At 45.1% G+C, this 24,572-nt stretch overlaps 1 protein-coding gene across 1 annotated transcript; it reads left to right on the top strand.

Moving 5' to 3' along the window:
* Positions 1-500: 500 nt before the first annotated feature.
* Slc10a6 (solute carrier family 10 member 6) lies at positions 501-24,572 on the top strand. The gene is made up of 6 exons (XM_021163839.3): positions 501-1,117; positions 11,535-11,653; positions 12,289-12,377; positions 17,655-17,827; positions 21,102-21,259; positions 23,535-24,572. Exons 1-6 carry the CDS (start codon positions 741-743, stop codon positions 23,738-23,740), a joined length of 1,122 nt encoding a protein of 373 aa, XP_021019498.1. The 5' UTR covers positions 501-740; the 3' UTR covers positions 23,741-24,572.

Here is a 24,572-nt window from a genome sequence, read left to right as displayed (position 1 = left end):
GAAGAAGACAGCTCCCTTGAATTGTGTTGGGAGGGAAACGAGTTTCCACATGTTTTATGAGACACAACCAAGTGTTTAATTCCATTTTATTCTCATAGGTGTCTAATTATTGGCTTTAGACACAAATCCTCAGAGAAATGACAGAAGAAAAAGAAAGGGCCAATTTAAAGTCTCCTGAACTGATCCTCAGCCTCTGATGTTTTCCAGACTGGCCTGCTTCTCTTTACTATCTGAAGTGTTTTGTGAATGCCGGCTGTCAGGCTGGCCGGGGAGGCGCGGCTTTGGCACGGCTCTCCTTGTTTTTTCCTGACTTAGTCGTTCAGTCAGCATAACATCACAGCCCTGCTGTTTGAAATCCCTGCTGCATTTGGAGAAGTGATGTCTTGGCATCTGGCCTACTTCCCTAGAACACGATGTGCCACTGTCGACATGGGCCAGGCATTCCAGCTGACAATATGCTCATCTGTCTCATTCCCAGCATTGAACACTCAGTGGCTAGCGAAATTAGAGTGGAAAGCCCAGCTTCCCATCATTTGCTGTGTTTCCTGCCCGAGCACATTACTTTTACCAAGTCCCTTGGGAATAACTTGATCAGATTAGCATATGGTTAGCCAATAGCAACTGGAAGGACTCTCCACGTGTTACTTTGTTGCGTTATTAGGAACCGTGTCTGGGAAGACCTGCCCAGTGCTTGCTGCTCATGTTCCTTTGTGTTCCTGTGTTCTAATTCATGAGAGGAGATGAGCGCAGACTGTGCCGGCAACTCCACCTGCCCTGTCAACAGTACGGAGGAAGACCCGCCCGTGGGAATGGAGGGCCATGCGAATCTGAAGCTGCTTTTCACAGTGCTCTCGGCTGTGATGGTGGGTTTGGTCATGTTCTCTTTTGGATGTTCTGTGGAGAGTCAGAAGCTCTGGGTGCACCTCAGAAGACCCTGGGGCATCGCAGTGGGCCTGCTTTCCCAGTTTGGACTTATGCCTCTGACAGCTTATCTGTTAGCCATTGGCTTCGGTCTGAAACCATTCCAAGCTATTGCTGTTCTCATGATGGGGAGCTGCCCTGGGGGCACCATCTCTAATGTTCTCACCTTCTGGGTTGATGGAGATATGGATCTCAGGTAAGTCAACAGAAGGGAAGCTCTGCAGGGTTGCCCCATCTCCACCTGGGAGTCTGGGGCACACAGTTGTGCTTAAAGAAAAGATTTAAGCAATCTCTGGGTAGCTCTGAGTGGGAAGTACTACAAACATCACTGAGCCTTGGACAGACTCTCTGAGCCCGAGCTCGCTCTGCTGTGATTAGCTAGCTTCTGCTTTCATGGCAGCCTTTTCTATCCTGAGCAAGCACTTGGTTCGTATGAAGTAAAGACCTCTCCTAAGCATAGACTCATCCCATGCCTTTTGGGGCGAGTTTCTAACAATAATTTCCCAGGATGTCACCAATTATCCCACAGAACTGATGCTAACGGTGGTGGTGGCAGCAAGAGATATCAACCAAATGAAACCCACCTGGCTCTTTTTCTTTTTCTTTTGGTCTCTCTTTGTCTACTTCGCTCTCAGCAATGTTTCCAAAATATCCTTGTTTTGAAGTAACGTTTTAGGTCCACGCACAAGGACTCTGGGGTACCTGATAGATGTGACTGGTGTGATTTAGGGAGCACTTGGAGCCCCCAGGATGAAAAACACCTTGTTGCCTTTGCTTCCTAGGTTTAAGCCAGAGCTGATTCCAGCTAAGGGGCAGGTCAATAGTCCAGGAGAAATTGAACCTTATCATTTACTCAAATGTTAACAAGGGTGAATGAATCACAATTTTGAAGTCAAATATTTTGATGGAAAAGAGAAGAGCCTTTGAAGAATGACTAGATGAGTCAGTATTGGGGGAGGGGGATGGAGAGTTAAAAACAATGGTCTTTCTAGTGCTTAAATGCTTGTAAGTGTGCTTAAATCCTGCCTGGAGAAAATGCGCCATGTAAATTTAAATCTTTGCATGTACACACCATTGGAGATTTACCCTAGGATGAATGAATGAAGGAATGAAGTCAGCAGTTGTGACTGAAATGGGCGTTGACATCAGTGAGTCAGCTTCAGTTTTGGTTTCTAGTTCTCTTGCACATACTGAATATTTCATATATGGAACAGATTTCACTTATACATTTTAATAGGTGCATACCACATAGACAGGTAATTAATTCTTGTATGGTAATGACTCTTAGTCACTCACTTACAAGAGACTCGAAAGGAAATTCTTGATCACCTTGTAGCTCCGCTCCTAATGCCCCTACTTGAAGTTCAGTGAAGCTGTCCATCAACACTCACCTGACAGTGATGAAGTCCAGGTCCCGAGGACTTCTGGAAAGAAAGGGAACTGGTATTCAGAGGTCCTGGGGAGGCGTGGGCTTCACCTTCTCTCCCGGATTCTCATAGTCACCTTGTAAGTGACCGTTTATTATTCTGAAAAAAAAAAAAGATTCAAGTCAGTTTAGTAGCTCAGCAATAGCTGCAAAGAATAGAGCAGAGCTCACTCTGGAATTCGCATCTGGTTTATATCTTTGTAACTTAGTTTCCCCCATGACATTTGGCAGCACAACTGCATCATCTGGAGTAAGAGCTGAAGTCTTTAGCAGTGTTTTGAAGCACTTCTGCGTAAGAGAATATTTATCACCAGCACCCCCTGCTTCATCAGCGCTGTCACAAGCACACTCATGTACAGAAAGTGTGGGGAAGCTAATGCTCCTTTTGTTTCTTGTTACCAACACTGTCGCTTTTGCTTATTTTGCTTTTGTTTTATTGAGACAAGGTCTCATATAGGCCAGCCTGGCTTTGAACTCCTGCTCTTTTTGTTTCCAATTCCCTAGTGCTGGGATTACAGGTGTGTACCACCATGTCTGGCACCAACTCTGTCCTCAGTAGGCTTTGTTGTGCTTGGTTTGGTTTGGTTTGGGATTTGGGGGTTTTGTTTGTTTGTTTGTTTGTTTTTGTTTTTGAGGCAGGGTTTCTCTGTGTAGTCCTGGCTGTTCTGGAGCTCACTTGCTCGAACTCAGAGATACTTCTGCCTCTAGAGTGCCAGGATTAAAGGCCTGTGCCATCCTGTCTGGCTTAATCAGTTTTAAACTTAAAAGAAAAAAAGTATTCACTTATTTTAATGTATGTGGATGCTTGCATGTATGTTTGTGTACCACATGCATATCAGGTTCCAGATGAAGCCAGAAAAGGGTATTAAATTCTCTGGAACTGGAGTTATAGATGGCTGTTTGCCACCATATGGGTTTTAGGGATGGAACCTGGGTCCTCTGGAAGAACAGTCAGTGCTCTTACCACTGAGCCATCTCTCCAGCCCTACCATTTAGATATGATTAAAGTAACTTGCCTGAGAATAAATACACACACACACACACATATGACACAGAGCCAGTACACAGTAGGAATGCAGTAACACAGAGCCAGTACACAGTAGGCATTTAGTAAACGTTAGGTGCTTTCTTTGGCAACTACTCCACCATTGCGTGCCTATATCCTGTGTTTTTTTTTTTTTTCCTTTTCCTAAATTTTGATTTTGAGTTTCCTAAACACAATTTGTTGGTGTATTTTTGAGATAGGGTCTTTCAGTGTTGCCCAGGTTGGTCTCAAATTCAATAGCCTAGACTGGCATTGAGATGATAACAATATCTCTCTCTCTCCCTCTCCCTCTCCCTCTCCCTCTCCCTCTCCCTCTCCCTCTCCCTCTCCCTCTCCCTCCCTCTCCCTCTCCCTCTCCCTCTCCCTTCCTCTCCCCCTCCCCTTCCCCTCCCCCTCTCTCAACAGGGTTTCCCTGTGTAGCCCTGGCTGTCTTAGAACTCACTTTGTAGACCATTCTGGCCTTGACCTCAGAGATCCTCCTGCCTCTGCCTCTGCCTCTGCCTCTGCCTCTGCCTCTGCCTCTGCCTCTGCCTCTGCCTCTGCCTCTGCCTCTGCCTCTGCCTCTGCCTCTGCCTCTGCCTCTGCCTCTGCCTCTGCCTCTGCCTCTGCCTCTGCCTCTGCCTCTGCCTCTGCCTCTGCCTCTGCCTCTGCCTCTGCCTCTGCGTGCTTGGATTAAAGGCATGTGCCACCACTGCCCAGCTCCAGTGTATACTAATTTTAGAGTATATACTAAAAATTAGATTTTGAAAACTTATGTATAGAACACTAATTAATGCTTAAATTTCAGGAAAAGTATCAACTAGAATATTCCATCTTCATGGGTGAAACCATGCCCGTATGACAGTGTGTCGATTCACAATAATTACCTACGAAAGTCACAGTAGAGCTCAGTGGCTGGTCTTGGATCGGCACTCTCTCCACAGTGCTGGATGAGATCGAAGTGTGCTTCACCCCACATCTTTATTTCACAAATGGGGAAACCGAGGCGAAGCTCTTAGAGATGACCCCGGGTGTAGTTCCGTTGCTTTATTTATTCTGGGGGTGTTTTTTCATGCACCCATCTTAAGCAGGTATTTCAGACTAGAGCAGTGTCTATGCACTGCGTATGACAATGCCCAGTGCCTTCCCAACATCCTGTGAGCCTCACTGTAGTCTTCTCCTGCTTCAAGGACTTGTTCCCCTCCTCACACACACCCTTTCCTCCCCGCTCCTGCCTTCATTTTCTCAGCTTGCTCTCAGGCCAGCACTCTTGCTGAACTGTTTACCGCTCTAGCGTCCTGTCATCCATCCATCTGTTGCTTCCTTGTGTCACACACACTCTAGTGAGTTCTTTCATGGCTAATCATTGTATCCTCCAGTGTTCTCTCCAAATTCAGTCTTTCTGTTATCATTTTATTGTAAATAGATAAAGCAGACTCTGGCTGTGGGCCTCCTTTTTCTCTTCCTTCCTTTCTTTTTCTTTTTCTTTTTTTTTTTTTGTACAGTGAACTTTATTGATGTTTGGATTTGGGAAAGTACCGCCATTCCTTCTTCGGGAATCTGGGATGAAAACCAGGAAGGGGCGGGGGGGGGGGGGGGGAGAGGCGCTCCGGGCTGAATTGGAGCAGGGACTTTCTCTTCCTCTCCTGTTCTCACTGGGGTTGGGTTGCCCAGGGATTCTTACTGCTTGGAGGTCATGAGGACCGTGAGGAGTATCACCGAGTTGCTGTTGCCAAACTTCCTTGTTATACCAGGAAATGAGTTGGCAAAGTGGTTGTTGAGGGCGATGCCAAAGTTGTCACGGATGACTTTTTGGCTAGAGGCCTGCCCAGTTGGTGGCACTGGATGCTCTGCTGATAACCTTGAGTGTCATCACAAACATGGGGACCCCATCAGCCGAAGGGGCATGGAGGAGGACCTTTTCCGCTCTACCTGCTAAAGGGGTCAGCCTTCTCTGTGGCCATGAAAACAACAGTAGATTCCACAACATACTGGGCACCAGCCTTGCTCTATTTGCTGTTGGAGAGTCCTGGAAGTACAGAGGTGGCCTTCCCATTGGCAACAGGGTTCCTGTTCTCAGCCTTGACTGTGCCGTGGTCCTTGCTGTGTGTGGAATCCTACCGAAACATGTAGACCCTGTAGCTGAGGTCAAGGAAGGGATCACTGATGGCACCAATATCCACTTTGCCAGGGTTGAAGACAGCCCTGGTGACCAGGAGCCCAATACGGCCAAATCAGTTCCCTCTGACTGTAATGTGTAGACATCCGGTACCAGGACCCAGCTGAGCAGCCAAGCTGTTCTTTGGTGGTCAGAGGTTAGTTAGATGTGTGGACTAAGCTCAGATGGCTTCATCTGGGAGACAACTTATTTATTGTTCACATGTGCTCTGTGTCTGTCTGTTTCTGTGTCCGTTTCCTTCTCCGTCTCCCTCCTTCTCTTTCTGTGTTGAGTCCCACTAGATCTGCTCACAGGATTCTGAGGAAGAAGAAACATGCAAAGCTTTGTGAGGCCTGAACTTGAACCTCAATCACCATCTGTTCAGCCACGTCCCATGACCAATACAAACAGTAAGGCCAGTTCCCGTTCAGGGGCGCAGGAAGCTGATTGGCCCCTTCACAGCTAGACTAGAAAGTTACATTGTAGCGAACATGGATAAGGAATTGCAACATTTTCTGCAGTCAGTATACTCTATTTGAGATAAAGAGATTCTTCCTTTTGAGGGGAGGACTCAGGAATTACTAACTGGCAGTACAGTGCCCAGCTAAGGCTGTCATTCAGGGCTTACTAACTGGATGCTGACCGGCACAGCCGTCTGGGCATGTTATGCAAATTATTTATTGTGTGTGCTTGCTTGCATACATATATACTTGTGTGCGTGTCTTTCTTGACACAATCCACCAACTGACCTGTGATTTCCGAGGCAGACCGTAGGGCACTGTATCTGCTCAGGAAGCTGAGCACGTTGGAGCTCTCACTGCACCGTTTCCAGATGTGTTTTGTTGGGTTGTGAGACAGGATCTAATGGAGCTCAGGCTGGCCTCAAACTTGATTCATAGCTAAAGACATCTTTAAATTCCTAATCCTCCTGCCTCTGACTCCCAAGTACTACACTCACAGCATGGGCCACCAAGCCTGGCTCTCAAGTTCCCATATTGACCAAGGACTCTCTGACGTTCTCTTTTGTCTTAAGCTCATTATAAAATACACACAATACAATGCACCATTAAACACATTCAGATACTCTCTGTTCCTTCTCTGACTCTTGTCTTCCTGATCCCTTTTCTCTCTCTTCCTCCTTCGCCCTCCCGCCTCTCCACATGGTCCTGGCCAGCCTTTCCTCCTCCCCCACCTCCTTTCTCACCTCTCCTTCCCATGCCCTAAATAAACTCTACTCTACACTAAACAAAACAAAACATTCACAAACTTACACAGCCTCTCTGCTCCAGGTCTCATGTTTGGCTCCTTGGATGTCTTATATATGTGACTCACATGATACCTGTCTTCTGCAGTCTGGCTACCTAACACCTTGTGGGGTCATCATCCTCAGGCCATTCCGCTACAATTCCTTTCTGTTTGATGTTGAATGGTGTGTGTGTGTGTGTGTGTGTCCATCCATCCATCCGTCTGTGTCCTGCTTTGCATGTCCACTCCTCAGTAGCCATCAAGCTGTTTCTTCCTTTGGTTTCTTGCTTTGTGACGAGGCTTCCCTATGTCATCCTGGCTGGTGTGGCTCCTCCTGCGTCTGGCTTCCAGAGTACTGGGATCACTAGCTTGTACCACCTCTCGACTCCTATAAATAGTGCAGCATGAAATGGGGATACCATTGTGTGCTTGCTTTCCAGCTTGGATGTATACTCCAGAGTAGATCTGAGCACCACAAGGAACTGGACGAGAAATGAATTGGAAAACCCAAGCCTCTCCATCCCCTACCCTATGTTGTGAGATGATCTGAGTGTATAGACCAGGCTGCCCTAAGCTCACTGTGTAGAACAGGCTGGCCTCGAGCTCTGAGAGTTCTGCTTGCCCCTACTTCCAGAGTGCCCTATCCTAATTTTAATATTTCATGTGAATGATAAAACATTTGGTCTCCTGTTGGAAGGCCTTGCCCCTCCCTGTAAGACTGCCAGCCTCATTTATCAGGTGTGCCAATTGCTTGAGGCTTTGTTTGTGTACACACACTCAGTGCCAGCCTGGTGGTGTCACGGCCTTTCTAGGTGAGTGATTGACACAGAGACGGTGTCTTTTGTCAGTGTTACTACAGTAACCATCCCCCAAACGAGGACTGTTTATTAATGCAACTCAGGACTGCTCACACGGCCTCTTGCTATCTCTGGTGAGAGGATCTATTGAGGATGCATGTGTAATCTCAGTTACAGGATTCTGGACACGAGCCTGGGTGTCTGTGTAGTTCAGTGGCCAATGCTGATCAGGGAAGCCCTCTTGAGCTTCCTTCCATTTTTATATTTATTTATTTTGAGACAGGCCTCATGCAGCCCAGGATGGAGTCAACCTTGAAGCAGCAAAAGATGACCTTGACCTTCTGATCCTCCTGTCTCGCCCTCCCGAGTTCCATGATTACAGGAGTGCACTGCATGCCTGGTTTTCTCCTCTGAACCGAACTTCTTGGTCCTTGGTAGATTTGAGGAATCGTACGTGATTATTTAGGTCTGACCTGGCCTTTGGGTTTTGGAGAGAGCATTGAGATTGAACCTGTGTTAGTTACTTTTCTTTTCTTTTGTTTGAAACTATGACAAAATACCAACAGAAGTAATATAAGGGAGAAAAGCTTTATTTCAGTCCATAGTGTCAGAAAGTGCCATCCTTTCTTGCAGGGAAGATAGCAGGAACACAAGGCAATGACTGATCACATGGTATAGACCAGAAAACCAAGACAAGGGTGGCAACCACAGATGGGTATAGCATTTTCAGTGGCTTTCCCTAGTGACCTACCTCTGCCCCACCCCCAGGCCCTCTATTCTAAATTCTGCTGGCCTGGAACTTGCTATGTAGTGGAAGATGACCTTGAACTTCTGACCTTCCCTTCTCCAATTCCCAAGGGCCGAGATTATAGGCATGTGAAATCACACCTGTTTTCATTCAGAGCTGGGGATCAAACCCAGGGTTTCTTGCATGCTAGGTGAGTGGACACTGCACTGACTGAGCTACACCCCAGCTCAGACCCCATCTCCCAAAGGCTCCAAGGAATTTAACTTAGTGGCACAAGCTGTGGACTGTGTGTTCAAAACATGAACCTGTAGGGGGACATTCCAGACTCAAGTAATACCTTAATGTCATTGTTATCGAGATAGAGATACCATCTACACAGTTATTGTAAAAGTGAGAAGGAAAAAAAATGAATTCATAAGAGTTGGAGCCACAAAATGAGGCCAACAGTACCCAGCACTCAGTAAATGCTCTCTGTCCTTCCTGGAGGCAGCACAGGGAAGCAGCCATCTCTGTTTAGGAAAGGAGAATCAAGCTGTGACCTGTCCTAGGATGGCGTCTGTGGATGTGGTCTTACAGCAAACTGGTGTCCATTCAGCTAACCAGATCATTTCTTCTTTTATGGAGAAACGGTTTAGTTTGGAGAACTAGGATTCTTGATTTCGTGGGCTTAAAAATCAAAGTATCATTGAATAACTTAAGCCCAAATCGCAGAATGCGATTGGCTGCCTTCTAGTGGAATGTGTGGCTCTGCTTTGCTGTGAGGGAGCCCAGGATTTACCTGCTTGCCCAGTCTCGTTGAACCTGTCTCCCTCTCTCCCATAGCTATAGATGATGCTATTCTTTGTGAGAGTGGAATCTTGTTCTGCCGAAGCTAGATAATGCCAGCGAGTTCCACCACGTGAACAGTGGAGCGATCCAGCTAGCCACATCCTCTGCTAATGCCACATTGGAATTCCTTGGCCCTGCACTGGAAGGCGTGGCTTCCCCTTGCACATCACACAGTTTCTGTGCATCTCCAGTTTGGTTGCTGGCAGATCATTAGATCTTCTCTTGTCTTCCACCACCATCATTAAATGTATTATGGGATCAGATGATCCTGTGGAGGCCAGGGACAACAGCCTGGGGACTCGAGGTTTCACAACCACCAACACTTGGCTTTTTACAGTGAGGAATTTCAGCCTTTTGCTGCTGGAGCCAAAACCATGTGGGGGTGGCGTGGAACATTCCACACTTCATAGTTCAAGATTAAACTGACACAATGAAGAAGTCCTTCTAGGACTCGGTAAACAGAGAGCCAAGGCATATAGCATTGGTCAAGTATTTGGAAAACTTTCTTAGGTACCGTCTCTACGGAAACTGGCTTAGAGTGGCAGCCAAATCTCCCTCTAGCTTAGCAGGAAGATATCTGTGTTTTGGTTTTGGTGTTGGGAATGGGCCCCAGAGCTTACTCAGAATAATCAAATACTTTTAGGCCTTATATGGAGTGAAAGTTATGCAAGACTTTTTTTTTAATTAAAAAAAAAAGTGTGCAAAGAAAAATTTATGTGGAAACATTGACCCTATTTTTTTTTATGAAGACAGTTTAGTTAAAACAGTCTGGTATTTGTTTAGGAAAAACCAAAATTACTTAGCAATGGTCTAGATTAGAGTTTTCTAAAAATATTTTAACAAACTTGGTCATTTAATTCATATGTAAAGGAGGCACTTCAGTTTAGTGAGAAAAATTTATTCAGGCCCTTGACTCTCAAAACAGGATAGTTTCATATCTTATACCATGTAAAATATAAACTTAAAATGGGCTGAAAATAGAAACATAGAGTATCAAGTCTTAAAGAAGTACGATGTAGAGGTGATGTCTGAATGAAGGGGGAATGGAGGATAGCTTCACAAGATGAGCAGCTTAGAGGACACCAAGGAACAACAGCCCTTTATAGGTTCTGAGACAAACTTACTATGTAGCATTGACTGGCCTAGAATTCTCTGTAGACCAAGCTGGCCTCACTCATAGAGATCTACCAGCCTCTGCCTCTTGAGTGCTGGGATTAAAGGGCCGAGCTACCACACCTGGAAAACAAAACAAAACAAAACAAACAAAAAACTCAACAGCTTTAACCACATACATTTTAATTATGATAAACATCATGAACAAAGTCTAAGATAAACGGTAAATTTATCGAGAAGTCTTGAGTCATACATTTTCAGAGTTCCCTCTGGGTAGGAAGAAGAGGTCAGATAGGTCAGACTGTCCAGGGAGAAAGGCATAGAAGAGGCCGGAAGCATGAAAGAGAGTGGCTTTGGAGAAGTAACTTGTAATAGGGTACAATGAGACCTGTTTCTCAGTCCTCTTGGGAGATGTCAGAGGGGCAGAGTCCGCACTGCAAATCCAAGCTTTGGGCAAATATCTAGCAAATGGAAAATTCTAGGCTTTTGGTGCTGAGATTCCATGATGGAGGAGCCCTGCTACAGAAGCAGAGTTGTTTCAAGTCAACCCCTGTTCCTAGTGAGAAGGCTACACAGTATCCATTTGGAGAAGAATGTTTAGTCCAGTCAACCATCTCTCATGATTCTCTGACTCCTGGCTCACTCTTTCCAATGTCCCCTGTCCGGAATCGGCAACCACAGGCTCTTTTGCATCCACTGGGAATTTTATCATAAGTGTTTGGATGGCTTCTTGATATTTAGTAATACTTTGCACCAGGCAGGTGTTAGTAAGTCAGCTTTCTGGTATTTTAACTTGTCTTATGCAAGCCCTGAAGTAATCTCTGAGGAGGGTCCAGGAGTTGCTTTTGGTAGAGACTACATTTTTATTTTTTTTTAACATTATTTATTTATTTTACATATATGAGTACACTGTAGCTGTCTTCAGACACACCAGAAGAGGGCATCAGATCCCATTACAGATGGTTGTGAGCCACAGTATGGTTGCTGGGAATTGAACTCAGGACCTTGGAAGAGCAGTCAGTGCTCTTAACCACTGACCCATCTCTCCAGCCACCGAGACTACATTCCTAATTAATTAATTAATTTTTGAGGCAGGTTCTCACTATGTAGACCTGGCTGGCCTTAAATTCACAGACATCCACCTGTCTCTTTGTATCCAGTGCTGGGATTAAAGGCTTGGGCCACTGCATCTGGCCAGAGAACACATCACTAAAGTAAGGACCAGGCTCTCAGTCTCCAGCTTCCCCTCCTAAGCTCTTTCATTTTATTTCCAGCATCAGTATGACAACCTGTTCCACAGTGGCCGCCCTGGGAATGATGCCTCTCTGCCTCTACATCTACACCCGGTCCTGGACTCAGACACAGAACCTCGTCATTCCGTATCAGAGTATAGGTCTGTATGGGGCTTGTGTAACTGAGCAGAAACAGCAACAGCGATGGTACAGATAGCAGACAATGACAAAGCTCTTTATGTGGGTTTTAGCATTACCTAAATCAGTCCTCTTGGTCTCCATTTCTATTTCTTACACTTTCATGCTTCGAGAGGTCGAGTAACTGTCTGTAGATCATGCAATGTAGACCGAAGTTGGAACTCAGTAGTCCCCCTTTAACATCCTTACTCTTAGCCCCTGTGTGCTAGGTTTTGTAGGTGGAGTGAAATGCCCAAGGCATGATATTTATGAAGAAGAAGGTTTATTGAGCTCACATTGTATCTCACAATGGCTAGGTGTCCACACTCCATGGCATAGGTCCTTATGAGCCCTCTTCCTGGCTGGAATTTTCACATACTTAGAGGGACCATTCTCATTTCTAACCATTACATTTCTGTTGTCTCTAAAATTCCTGTGATTCCCCGTTGGAGGATTCTGAGAGAAACAGTGGCCCGGGTGTGATGGTGTGTATTCATAGCACATAGTCTTCAAAAAATGTCTTTCAAATCTGTTAACTAATGGAAATGGAAGTTGCTGGGAATGGAGGAGGCATTAGGGGAAGAGGGGACCCTGTCTGATGGATTTTCATTCTTTTTAGGAATTACCCTTGTGTCCATGGTGGTTCCTGTGGCCTCCGGCATCTATGTGAATTATAGGTGGCCAAAGCAAGCAACAGTCATTCTCAAGGTCAGGAGCCACCTCCCACGCACAACACATCACAGATACAGAGACTAAAAGACAGAACCAATGAGTTGTCATAGTACAGCCCCTTCCTGTCCTTTGCTGGGAGCTCTGTCACTCCCACCAGCCCACACAGGTGCTGATAGAGACAGAAACACTAGGGCCTGGCATGGGCTGAGAATGTCTGGCCCCGCCCCGCCCCTAGGCTTCCCACAAGCATCTGTAAGGTGAGGCTCCTCCCTGCCTTGAGCACAAAGGAGCCCCAGTGTGTGGGAGCATGGGAGGTTTCTTAGAACTGGATGAAGGGTGGGCTTGCCTAAGCACTCCCGAGAACACATCACTAGACTTGTAATTGGTGTACACAGCAAGGACTGCTGACCTCACGGCACCGGCACCGTGTGGATGAAATCAGCCTGAAAGCGTTGAGGGGTGGCCATGGAATGGTGGGAACCTCGGCATCCCACCTTCCCTTGACTCATTCTCAGTGCTGTCTTTTGTCTGCTTGAGAAACAAGTACCTGCCCTTGCCGGATGACTGTTAAAATCACCCCAGAAGACATAAGTTTGTGTTTCTTCAATGCTGAAAAGGGAATCTCAGCCTATTTTACATGTATAAAGAAATGAGCGTTTCGGGGTTCCTTGGAGGTTCGGTAGAAACCTTGTGGTTGATAGTCTGGTCCAATCTATGCTCACTCTGTCTCTATTGGCTCCTTTCCTAGTTGAGCAATGCCCAGTGAGAGCCAGACAGGACAGGGGAGGGAGGCAGTGTGTAGGGAACACAGTGCCTTGCACACTGCAAGACCGAATTTCACTCTTTCTGGGCTGTACTCATGGGACAAAGCCTCTCCTTTCCCAGGCTTGTCACTGTCACTTTAAAAGGAGAACACTCCCAGTGGGAAATGTTCATAGAGCAAGAGGATAGTGTGATCATGGAAATTTTCAAGTACTTTGTCATTGATTATTTTCTTAAAAGGTCATTCAATGATGATTAAGAATATATTCTATTTTAGTGTTTTTTTGTGTACTTGTGACTGTTAGTGTTAGTGGAGAAACCAGATACATTTTCTGTATGTCTGTTTTGTTATCTGTAGAGAACAGGTTTAAAAACTCCTTTCTTGAAGCAAGCATGGTGGCACAGGCTTAGAATCCCAGCACTTGGGACACAGAGGCAGGAAAAGTCTCTGCTACGTATTTCAAGCCCAGCCTGGACCATATGAGACCCTATTGTCCTCCCCCTAGCAAACAAATTCTTTCAGCAATTCTCTGGGATTTCCTTTTCTTTTCTCTTCTTTTCTTTTCTTTTCTTTTCTTTTCTTTTCTTTTCTTTTCTTTTCTTTTCTTTTCTTTTTTCTTTTTTTGGCTTTTCGAGACAGGGTTTCTCTATATAGCCCTGGCTGTCCTGGAAATCACTCTGTAGACCAGGCTGGCCTTGAACTCAGAAATCCGACTGCCTCTGCCTCCCGAGTGTTGGGATTAAAGGCATGCGCCACCGCCGCCCAGCTGTCTGGGATTTCTATTAAAATATATTAAATAATATACGTAAACTAGACCCTATAGTTTAATCATTATTTTAGTATGTTTATTTATTTTGAGGTAGAGCCTCAGTCTGTAGCACAGGCTGGCCTCAAACTCATGGTCCCGCTACATCAGTTTCACAAGCAGCTAAGATCAGGGCCATGTGCCAATACCATGTATTGGCCTGACACAATGTATCAGCTCTTATCCTTGGGTTTGACGCACTTTCCCAGTAACATGCTTCTGAAGGATTTTAAACTTTGACATTGCTTTTGATAGAGGAAGATTCTGACAGTGAGAGCTTTGTGGGGCTCTGCATTTCCCTACCAGGCCAGAGCCCACATGTCCCTGTATTTAGATCTGCCCTCCAAGCAATGATACATTTCTTTTTTTTTTTTTTTTTTTTTTTTGGTCTTTTTGGAGACAGGGTTTCTCTGTGTAGCCCTGGCTGTCCTGGCACTCACTTTGTAGACCAGGCTGGCCTCGAACTCAGAAATCTGCCTGCCTCTGCCTCCCGAGTGCTGGGATTAAAGGCGTGCGCCACCACGCCCGGCTGATACATTTCTTGTTTGTACATTTAGTTACTTTTGCATACTTGTGGCAACATGCGTGACCTGGAAAGCAGCTTAAAAGGGGGAAAGTTGGCTTACAGTGTAGTCATTCAGTCTGTGTTCACTGAGCAATGTGTTCTGGGCCTGTTTAAGGCAGAAGAACATCATTGAGGCAAGGATGTGTGACGTGACACAAAAGAGCTGGTCAAAACAGGCAAAGGCCAGAAACAAAACAACCTCAGCGACCTGCACCCTAGTGACCCATTTGCCCAGTCCTCATGTCCTTAATGCTTTAGCGCCTTTCAAAATAATGCCATGTCTGTCTGTCTGGGCTTTAACACAGGGACACCCAGGGAGTCTTTCCTATTCAAACGACAATAACTTGTTTCCATTTTCTTTAGTACTACTGCAGGGGCTCCTTTGCGTCTGAATCATTTCAAGTAAAGACTGATATTGTAACTAGGTCATGGTCCACAGTCTGCTGTCCCCAGGAGACCAATGAGAGCTTGCAAAGATCCAAATTGCTCTAAGCATCCTGGGATATCAACTCAGGCATTGGATTTATTCACACATCCCCCCCCCCTTTTTTTTTTTTTTTTTGAATGAGTGAGTGAGTCAGGGAGGGAGGGAAAGAGAGGGAGGGAGAGAGAGTGATACAGATTAGCATAGAGCTTGTGGGAGTCTGTCCTCCTGCCTTTATGTCCTGAGTGCTGGGTTCTAGGTATATGCCACATCTTGCAGCCTTGTGATTTTAAATCACAAGTATAAGAGGCAGTATCCATGTGAGAGAGGATAGAACACTTCTCTTAATGTTAGCTCAGACTGTCTGGTGGAAATGGGCATGTTTTTATCTTGGTAGAGAGAGACAGGGGTCTAAGAAGTAGGATGTGATTGGCTCACAGGGTGACCTTGAGGACAATTGTCAGGCCATGAACAGGAGTTACCAGGAAGGGGCCTTTGGTGTGTGGGGGTGTCAGCTGCTGCTGTCATTTGCCCTTCTGACATGTCAGGTTTGGTCCAGTGTGTAAGCTGGAGTTCCTGGCACCTGTAAGAGGTGGGACCTGCTACTGGGTAATGAGGTCATGACAGTATTCCTCGTGGAAGTCGTGAGTGGAGGCCTGAGGGGCTGGATTAGCCCCTGTGAGGATGGCTCGCTGTGCAGAGCCTGGCACTGTTTCCAAGTTCTTCCTCATACACTGCTTATCATTCTCTTCTGTGGTCACACCGCTGTGACGACATCTGTCATGAGACCTCAGCAGTGCTAAGCGATGCCATTGCTCCTGGCTTCTGCATTGCAAGCTGAAGGAACTGTATTGAAAGCGACCTGAGTTGAGTATTTTGTGACAGCATTAGAAGTGGACTAAGGAGGCATTGTCAGGGCCTGGTTATTTTATAATATAATTTTATTTATGAAAGCCAAGTCCTCCAGTTTACTTCTCTACTCGAAAGGGAAATATGCTGATCCTAAAAATAAGAAGACTTCTCGTTTCTGTCCCAGCCTACTAATTTCTTACAGTTCAGCTTCTTGACCATTGTGGAGCTGGGATTTTCCTAGATACAGTAGTTCCCCATCCAGCCTTCCGTTCTCTAGGTTCTGCTCTCTGAGGTAGACCATAGAAAAATATATTAGATAAAAGAATTTCAGAGATAAACAACTCATTTATTTTAAATCAGGAAGCACTGTATTTAGTGTGATGAAATGTTGAACTGTCCTGTTTACAATGAGAGGTGTCCCTTCACCTTGTCTGTCACATCAGTCTGTAAATGCGGTGATGATTTGACACCAGGTCCAAGAAGGTTTTATCACAGCCTTAGGTCAGGAGAGTCCTTCCTAGATCAGAAGATTTCTGAAGTCAGTGTCCTTAGCATCTAATTAGCTTTAATCATCAACTTGACACAGTCTAGTGCTATTTGAGAAGAAAGCCTCAAATGAGGACCTTCCTGGATTCGACTGACCTTTGGGCACAGCAGTGGAATGGTTGGTCTTATTGATTGATGAAGGAGGGCCCAGACCACCGTGGGTGGCACCATTCCTAGGCAGATAGTCTTGGGCTTTATAAGAAAGTTAGCTAAGCTGGGAGAAGGAGCTTTAGGGCTCCGGTTCCTAAGAGTCTACTTATATTCCAATAGTTGGCCCTGTCCCTATGCATACACTGGCAACTGTAATTGGACCTCATGAGTTTAAGAAAAGAGAACATGTGAAATTGAGCAGGAATAGTGGTAGTGAGATAGAAAGTACTGAAGAGGAGGACATGGGGAGGGATTTGATTAAGGCCCATTGTTGGTATGTACAAATTCCAATAAATAAAAATAGGATTAGCTAAAAAAAAATACCTGAAAGTGTTCAACATTTTCCCATGAAAGATTACATATTATATAATATATGTAAGTAATGTGTATACATAATATTTTATTTTATTTTATTTTTGGTTTTTCAAGACACGGTTTCTCTGTATAGCCCTGGCTGTCCTGGAACTCACTTTGTAGACCAGGCTGGCCTCGAACTCAGAAATCCACCTGCCTCTGCCTCCCGAGTGCTGGGATTAAAGGCGTGTACCACCACGCCTGGCATCATAATATTTATTTTTAAAAATATTTTTTTTTTTAAAAGAAAAGAAAGCTAGCTAAGCATGAGGTTGAGACCAAGCCAGCAAGCAGCATTTCTCTGTGATTTCTGCCTCCAGGGTTTGCCCTGACTTCTTTCAGTAATGGACGGAGATCTGGAAATGTAAGCCAAATAAACTCTTTTCTCCTCTACATTGCTTTTAGCTAGGGTGTTCCATCACAGCAAGAGAGAGAAAACTAGACTATAACAGCGTTAGCTAACTGGGAACCTTTCATTATTTCTATTATTTCCCATTTATTATTTACATACCATTATCCACTGGCCTTGATCAGGGACAACCCATCTGTTAATTTGCTCCTGGTTGTTAATCTACTTCATCATAGTTATGCCTGCAGAGCAAGAACATAGCCCGGGCATTATACAAGATTTGACATTCACTATATCTGAGTTTAGGAACTCGCTTGGCATTGTGGAACACACTCACTGTGCACAAGAGAAGGAAGGTAACTTTAACAGGGAATTGGGTCTGATAGTCTCTGAGTTCTACGACTTCTGATGGTCAAACCTTTTACACCTGTGCTGAGCTCAGCATCGTGGAGGGAAGAGTCCTGAAGTTGCTCACAGGCACTTACCGTGTTGCTTTGATGCTTAGGTCGGAGCCGTTCTGGGTGGCATGCTGCTCCTGGTGGTGGCAGTTACTGGCATGGTCCTGGCAAAGGGCTGGAACACAGATGTCACTCTCCTGGTCATCAGCTGCATTTTTCCCTTGGTCGGCCATGTCACGGGCTTCCTGCTGGCATTCCTCACCCACCAATCTTGGCAAAGGTACAGTCACATACCCTATAAGGTGTGTGTGTGAGTGTGTACATATGGGTGCCTGTGCACTCACATGAGTGCATGCACGTGTGTGCCCACCTACATGTGTGCATGCATGTGCGTGTGTGTGTGTGTGTGTGTGTGTGTGCATGTGCCTATATATGTGTGTGTGAGTGTGTGTATATATGTACATGTGCATGTCTGGGGCTCAGATTTTCAGACCTGTGTATGTGAGACATAAAGTCTATCTCTTTGACTCACACCCAGCTCCATAAGCGTTTTTGAGGCAGGCGTACTGGCCACACTGCCGTGGCAAGCTTCGCTGGCGGTGTGGTAATTTTTCACACAGACAAAGGCCACATAGGTGGGGTTTGTCCTAGTGAGAGCCACCATGGCTGTGATGAAATACCTTGAACCAAAAGCAGCTTGGGGAGGGAAGAGTTTGCTCAGCTTACATCCCACACTGCTGTTCATCATCCGAGGGAGGTAGGATGGAAAAAACTCAGGGCTGGAACCTGAGGCTGGAGCTGATGCAGAGGCCATGGAGGAGTGCTGCTTACTGGCTTGCTCATCATGGCTTGCTCAGCCTGCTTTCTTTTAGAACCAGGACCGCCTGCACAGGGGTGGCACAATCAGCTGGGCCCTCCCCTGTCAATCACCAACTTAAAAAATGCCACACAGGCTTGCCTATAGCCAGATCTTTTGGAGGCAGTTTTTTTTTTTTTTAATGATTATTATTTATTTTATGTATGTGAGTACACTGTAGCTGTCTTCAGACACATCAGAAGAGGGCATCAGATCCCATTACAGATGGCTGTGAGACACCATGTGGTTGCTGGGAATTGAACTCAGGACCTCTGGAAGAGCAGCCAGTGCTCTTAACCTCTGAGCCATCTCTCCAGACCATTGGATGCAGTTTCTTAATTGAAGTTTCCTCAATTAAGTTCCTTCAAACAACTCCAGCTTGTCTCCGGTTGATATAAAACTAGTCACCACAGAGTTGTAATTTATGAAGTTAGGATTAGGTCTTTAGTATGTCTTGCTGGTCTCTGAACAGTAAAGGCCAGTTGGGGCTACCCTGCCAGACCTTGTCTCAACTATGAAACTGAGAAGGGTGGTGTGGGAATTCCAAGGTTGGTGTGGGAGGAGTGAACTTGTTTCGCTCAATATAGAGACCATCGTAGGTCTAGAGTAAGTTTTAAAGAGATTAAATCCTTGTTGATTATGCCGGATTTTTAAGGAATTACTGTTTATGTATAATACTCATTAGGAATTTGTCTTATCATTTGGATTGGGGCATACACTTATAAACATTGTGAAATATTAAAGCTGGTAAGAGCCCATGTTGGCATGCATGCTATGACATGATGCAACCATACACTAATGAGGAGTGCCGACAGCTGGCAGAAGCTTTCCGAAAGGCGATGTGTGTTATATGTGTTTGTGGTTATTAACTCAGTACTTTAACTCTAGTTGAGAACAGGGTCTTGCTATGTAGCTCTGGTGGCCTTGAACTCTGTCCACCTATAGATGTATCACCACACTCTGCAGTAATCTGTTCTAGATTTAGATTACCAGGCATACATGTGATTGCTGATATGATAAGATGCTAATTGCAGTGCCCATTATAAAGGCAAAAATGGAAATGATTTAAATATCTAACAATAGGGACATGTTTATTTATGAAGCATGCCTGTGATGGTACGAAGCATCAAATCTCAATGACGCCAGGGACGACACTCCAGAGCTAAACTTGTTTTAAAATTTTTATTTCTACCTTGGGGATGAAGGGGAAGCAAAAAGAATATGGAAAGATATTGGAAGAAATTGCAATTTTGAACAGGGAAGTTAAAGATGATTTCAATTCTTTCATATTTCCTGAGAATGTTTTTCATTTCTCAGTAAGTGGATTTACTTTTAAATCAGGAGAGGGATTACAGGAAAGTGGCTGGGCTGGGAAGGGTTAGGTCACTCTGAAGCTGTTCCCATTCCATCCCAGAACTCAGAGCGTTTCACAAGCACTGGGTGAGGCCCTAACTCGTCTATCCTGCTTTCTTCTTGTTGCAACCTGACAGGTAGCCGTGATTACTCTGCGGATGAGTAAGCCCTTCAGGGATGAGTAGGAACTCAATCAAGTTCCTAGAGCTAGAAAGTGGTAGAGTTTGGATTTGAACCTGGGCTGGTTTCCAGGTCAAGAGCATAGACTGCTGAATGATGGAAGCTGATGACCAGGTCTACAGAGGAAGGAAGAACTCTTATGACAAAGTGTTGTCAATGGTCTGGCCTTTCTCACATCCATCCTATAGCCAGACAAGGATGAGTCTGGAGGTAATTGCATTTGCTTTGCGAATGGTCCAGGTGAGCTGCAACTTTGTAGCATTACTACGTTGAGCTAGGAACTCTGAGGGAAGTGTACTTTGCATGAAGGTAAGAGATACACAGTGTGGTGCAGACCTTGCCACTCAAAAATTTCCTACCCTCACATTGGACACCCTGTGGCCTCCACGTGGAATCCCAGCTCCAGCCAAACAAAGCATCTGTAACTTTTCACCTCACTCTGCTGGCTGCAAGCGCCTTATAAATTAGAAATCGGAGACAAATGGAGTTGCTTGACCCACCCTCCACACTCCTGCTTTTACTTCCCTTATCTCTCATTTTTTCCATCTTCAAGTAAGATTCGTTCCATTTTCTGCAATCAAAAAAAAAAAAAAGATGTAAAAAAAAAAAGTAGAAATGAGAGAAATTGAACTCGTCACCAAAAAGCAACCTTTTCTGATATTTGTTTTCTATTGAGAGTTTTTGGTGCTTTTTAGTTTGTTCAGTTTCTGGCCTCTGACTTTTCCAATTCTCGTCTCCTCCAGTCCGAATGCAGAGGACTGGCTTGCAGTACAAGAAGTGCCTCCTCAGGGGGCCAAGCTTACACTGTATCTGCAACTTTTCCTTCTGCCTCTCCCTGATGTGTAGCACCTCTTCCTGTTCTGTAGCTTCAGCCTCTGCACAGCTTTCTGGAGTCACTTTTGTCGCTCAGCTGCGTTTCTGTAGCATCTTCTGGGCCTGACCATTGGTGGGCATTGTTTTCTGGTGAGCTTGTTATTCTCCTACCCCAAGTTCTAGGTCAGGGTTCTTGGGGTCCTGTTCCTCAGGGCATACACAGGAGGACCCCACTACTGTCAAGGAACACATCCTTTTAGTTGCCTGAGCCTGTTCTTGTCCTTATTCAAAGGGAACGCTCAAGCATGGTTCCCTTTGCTACTTTGTAACTCTTGAATCCTTTCACCACCAGGTGCAGGACGATTTCCATAGAGACTGGCGCTCAGAACATCCAGCTGTGCATCGCCATGCTGCAGCTGTCCTTCTCTGCCGAGTACCTGGTCCAGCTGCTAAACTTTGCATTGGCCTATGGACTCTTCCAAGTGCTGCATGGGCTGCTCATTGTTGCAGGTGCGTGAATTCCCTCTGCACACCAGTTAACTGATTTATTATCAAGCCAGCCTTTTGGTACTGCTCTTGTGATATAGTTTTAGCCTGATACTTTTGGGGACCATAATATATAAAGCCAGGGTTCTTGGATTCAGTGGGTGTTTCACAGAAAATACTTTAAAAGCCATTTAGGTGAGATTTTATAAGCAGAAACAAGTCATTGCACAAAACCATCATGAGAGCGTTTACGCCATGTCTTTCGCAGAGCCTTGAACTTTGCTTTCCCAAATGCTCAGTTACTTCTGTGCCACAGACACTAAAACTTGAGCTGAGTGGCTGCGACGTATTTTTCAAATACAAAACATAACGCATATACAGAAGTGTAGACACAGTGAGATTTTATGCACGTCTATGTCCAAAACATGTTACTCACCTATCTGCATTATTTGAGGGTAAATCCTTATGTATGGAAGGTACATTGCGAGAAGGTGTGAAGACACACATGTACACGCACATTTATTTACTTTGGCCTTGGAATACGCTCTGAGTAAGATTAGTGATGGCATCCAAAATTGATTGCACACTGTGTAGTTTTCGGTTGCCGTGATAAAATGCAGTGCTCAAAAGCAAATTATAGAAGAAAGATCTTATATTGTTTTACAGTTTTGGAGAGAGAGAGAGAGAGGGAGGGAGGGAGGGAGGGAGGGAGAGAGAGAGAGAGAGAGAGAGAGAGAGAAAGAGAGAAGAGTTCATAATGGTGAGGGAGGCATGGCAGCAGGAGGCAGGAACAGACACTTTTATGTGTGCACTCACACATGCTATTCTATACTTGCTTAGGTAGGCTGCTTGGATGTCACCTTTGAGCAGGAAGCAGAGAGAGCATAGGAAGTGGGGCCAAGTTATAAAACCCTAACTCTGTCCCCAGTGTCCTCAGGCAAGGCTCTGTCTCCTAAACATTCTACACTGCCTGTAAACAACACTCCACACTGGGTACCAAGTGTTCAAACACATGAGCCTATGGGGCCGATTCTCATACAAACTACCACACATACTGATTATTATATGCTATTGGCATAGCAACAATGATGTGAGGGACACTTAGGACCAGGGGTTTCCCAGGGGTTACGGGAAACTGTTCTATTAGAACAAGCTGCTGGTTCTGAGACCCAAAGGTTTAGAGAAACATCCTGCTGAGCTTCTTGGAGCTACATCCTAGCACTCAGGTAAGTACCCGAGGCACATTAAGCACCTTACAAGGGTTTGTTGACTGACTGAATGAATACTCTCCGAGAAAGCTGAGAAACGAATCCCAACTCTGGATAGAAAGATCCATTCTGCATCACCATTCTTTCTTTTTCTTTCTTTTCTTTTCCTCTTTCTTTCTTTCTTTCTTTCTTTCATTTGTAGAACATGATTTCAATATTTTCAACTGTTAATATTCAACAAACAGAATAATTATTTTAAGATTTATTTTGTTATGTATCCCTTTTTATTTCTTATTTTATTAATTTGGATACTGTCTCTGTGCCCTCTGTTTTAGTCTGGCTAAGGGTTTATCTATCTTGTTGAATTTCTCAAAGAACCAGCTCCTGGTTTTGTTGATTCTTTATATAGTTCTTTTTGTTTCTATTTGGTTGATTTCAGCCCCGAGTTTGATTATTTCCTGCAGGCTACTCCTCTTGGGTGCATTTGCTTCTTTTTGTTCTAGAACTTTCAGGTGTGCTGTCAAGCTGCTGGAATAAGCTCTCTTTAGTTTCTTTATGGAGGTGCTTAGAGCTATGAGTTTTCCTTTTAGCACTGCTTCCATTGTGTCCCATAAGTTTTGGTATGATGTGTCTTCATTTTCATTAAATTCTAAAAGGCCTTTAATTTCTTTTTTTAAAAGATTTATTTATTTATTTAATTTATGAGTACACTGTAGCTGTTTTCAGACACACCAGAAGAGGGCATCAGATCTCATTACAGATGGTTGTGAGCCACCGTATGGTTGCTGGGAATTGAACTCAGGACCAGTGGAAGAGCACTCAGTGTTCTTAACTGCTGAGCCATCTCTCAGGTCCCTTGACCAAGTTATCATTGAGTAGAGCGTTGTTCAGCTTCCGTGTGTATGTGTGCTTTCCGTTGTTTTTGTTGATATATATTTAGGACCAGCCTTAGTCTGTACCCCACATGCGTTCGTTCTGCAGATTTATCTTCTCCTTTCCTTCACCTGTCCCTGGAGTGTGGATGAACGTGTGGGATCCCACAATTGTGCCTCTGCTAAAGTGATTTTAATGCTGTTTGTTTTTACACCCAGCATATCAGGCATACAAGAGGAGGCAGAAGAGTAAATGCAGGAGACAGCACCCGGATTGCCCAGATGTCTGCTACGAGAAGCAGCCCAGAGAGACCAGTGCTTTCTTGGATAAAGGGGATGAGGCTGCTGTAACTCTGGGGCCAGTGCAGCCGGAGGAGCACCATAGGGCTGCTGAGCTGACCAGCCACATTCCTTCATGTGAATAGTGGGAGGCACGGACCAGCTTGACCCTCCATCCTCCTCCGTGGCCAGTGAAGACCATGTGCGGTTGGAAGAAAGCAGAGGCGTCACCCCACAAAGCTGTCCTCCCATTGTGGAATGTAATCCAAGAGAGAGAATGCCATGCAGAGGAGACATCACTCACACTGCAGGACAGAGCGTCCACGGGCTTCTTGACTTCAGGCAGGTGCTCTGGAGAACTAGAGAAGAGACACAAGAGAAGATTAGCTTCGGTGGTGTGATGCTTATTCTTAAGGAATCGAGCATTGTTTAATTTTGATTATGTGTGTAATGCAAGCGGGCTAGCTCTTTCTCTTGAGAGGAACAGATGCCTAGAATCTCCAAACTGTAGATATACAGGCTCGCCTCAGTCTCCAAAAAAACAGAGACACACGTTCATCCATTCAAGTATTCTGAGCACCAAATCACCAGAAAAGCCCGTGGCTTGTTTTCTGTTTGTTTTCATAGCTGATCAGTGATTATCTCAGAACATCTTCACACACCTGTGTTACCTACCTCATTCCTTAGAACAGTGGCTGTGTCCAAATGTTGTGTAATATAGGACTGTAATTTATTGAAGGCATCTTTATAAGTATTTAGACATCTTCCAGCGCAGGGCTACTGCGAACCCCTGGCCCTGACCCCATGTCCCCGTAGGCTCCTTCCTGCAGCTCCAGTGGGCAGGCCCACAGCTCCTCAGAATCCCAGACAGACTGTTCTGTCTCAAAAGGGCTTTGTCGTTCACTCCCGCCAGTCCTTAGAAATGATTGCTCATTGTTTTGACTTGTGAAAACATCTCATTAAAATTATGATCTCAGA

The sequence above is a fragment of the Mus caroli genome, unplaced genomic scaffold (genome assembly GCF_978045245.1).
Source record: "Mus caroli unplaced genomic scaffold, Mus_caroli_1 scaffold_4, whole genome shotgun sequence".
Lineage (NCBI taxonomy): Eukaryota > Metazoa > Chordata > Mammalia > Rodentia > Muridae > Mus > Mus caroli.
The sequence above is the reverse complement of the archived record's forward strand: the minus strand, read 5'-3'. Positions and strand labels throughout refer to the sequence as shown.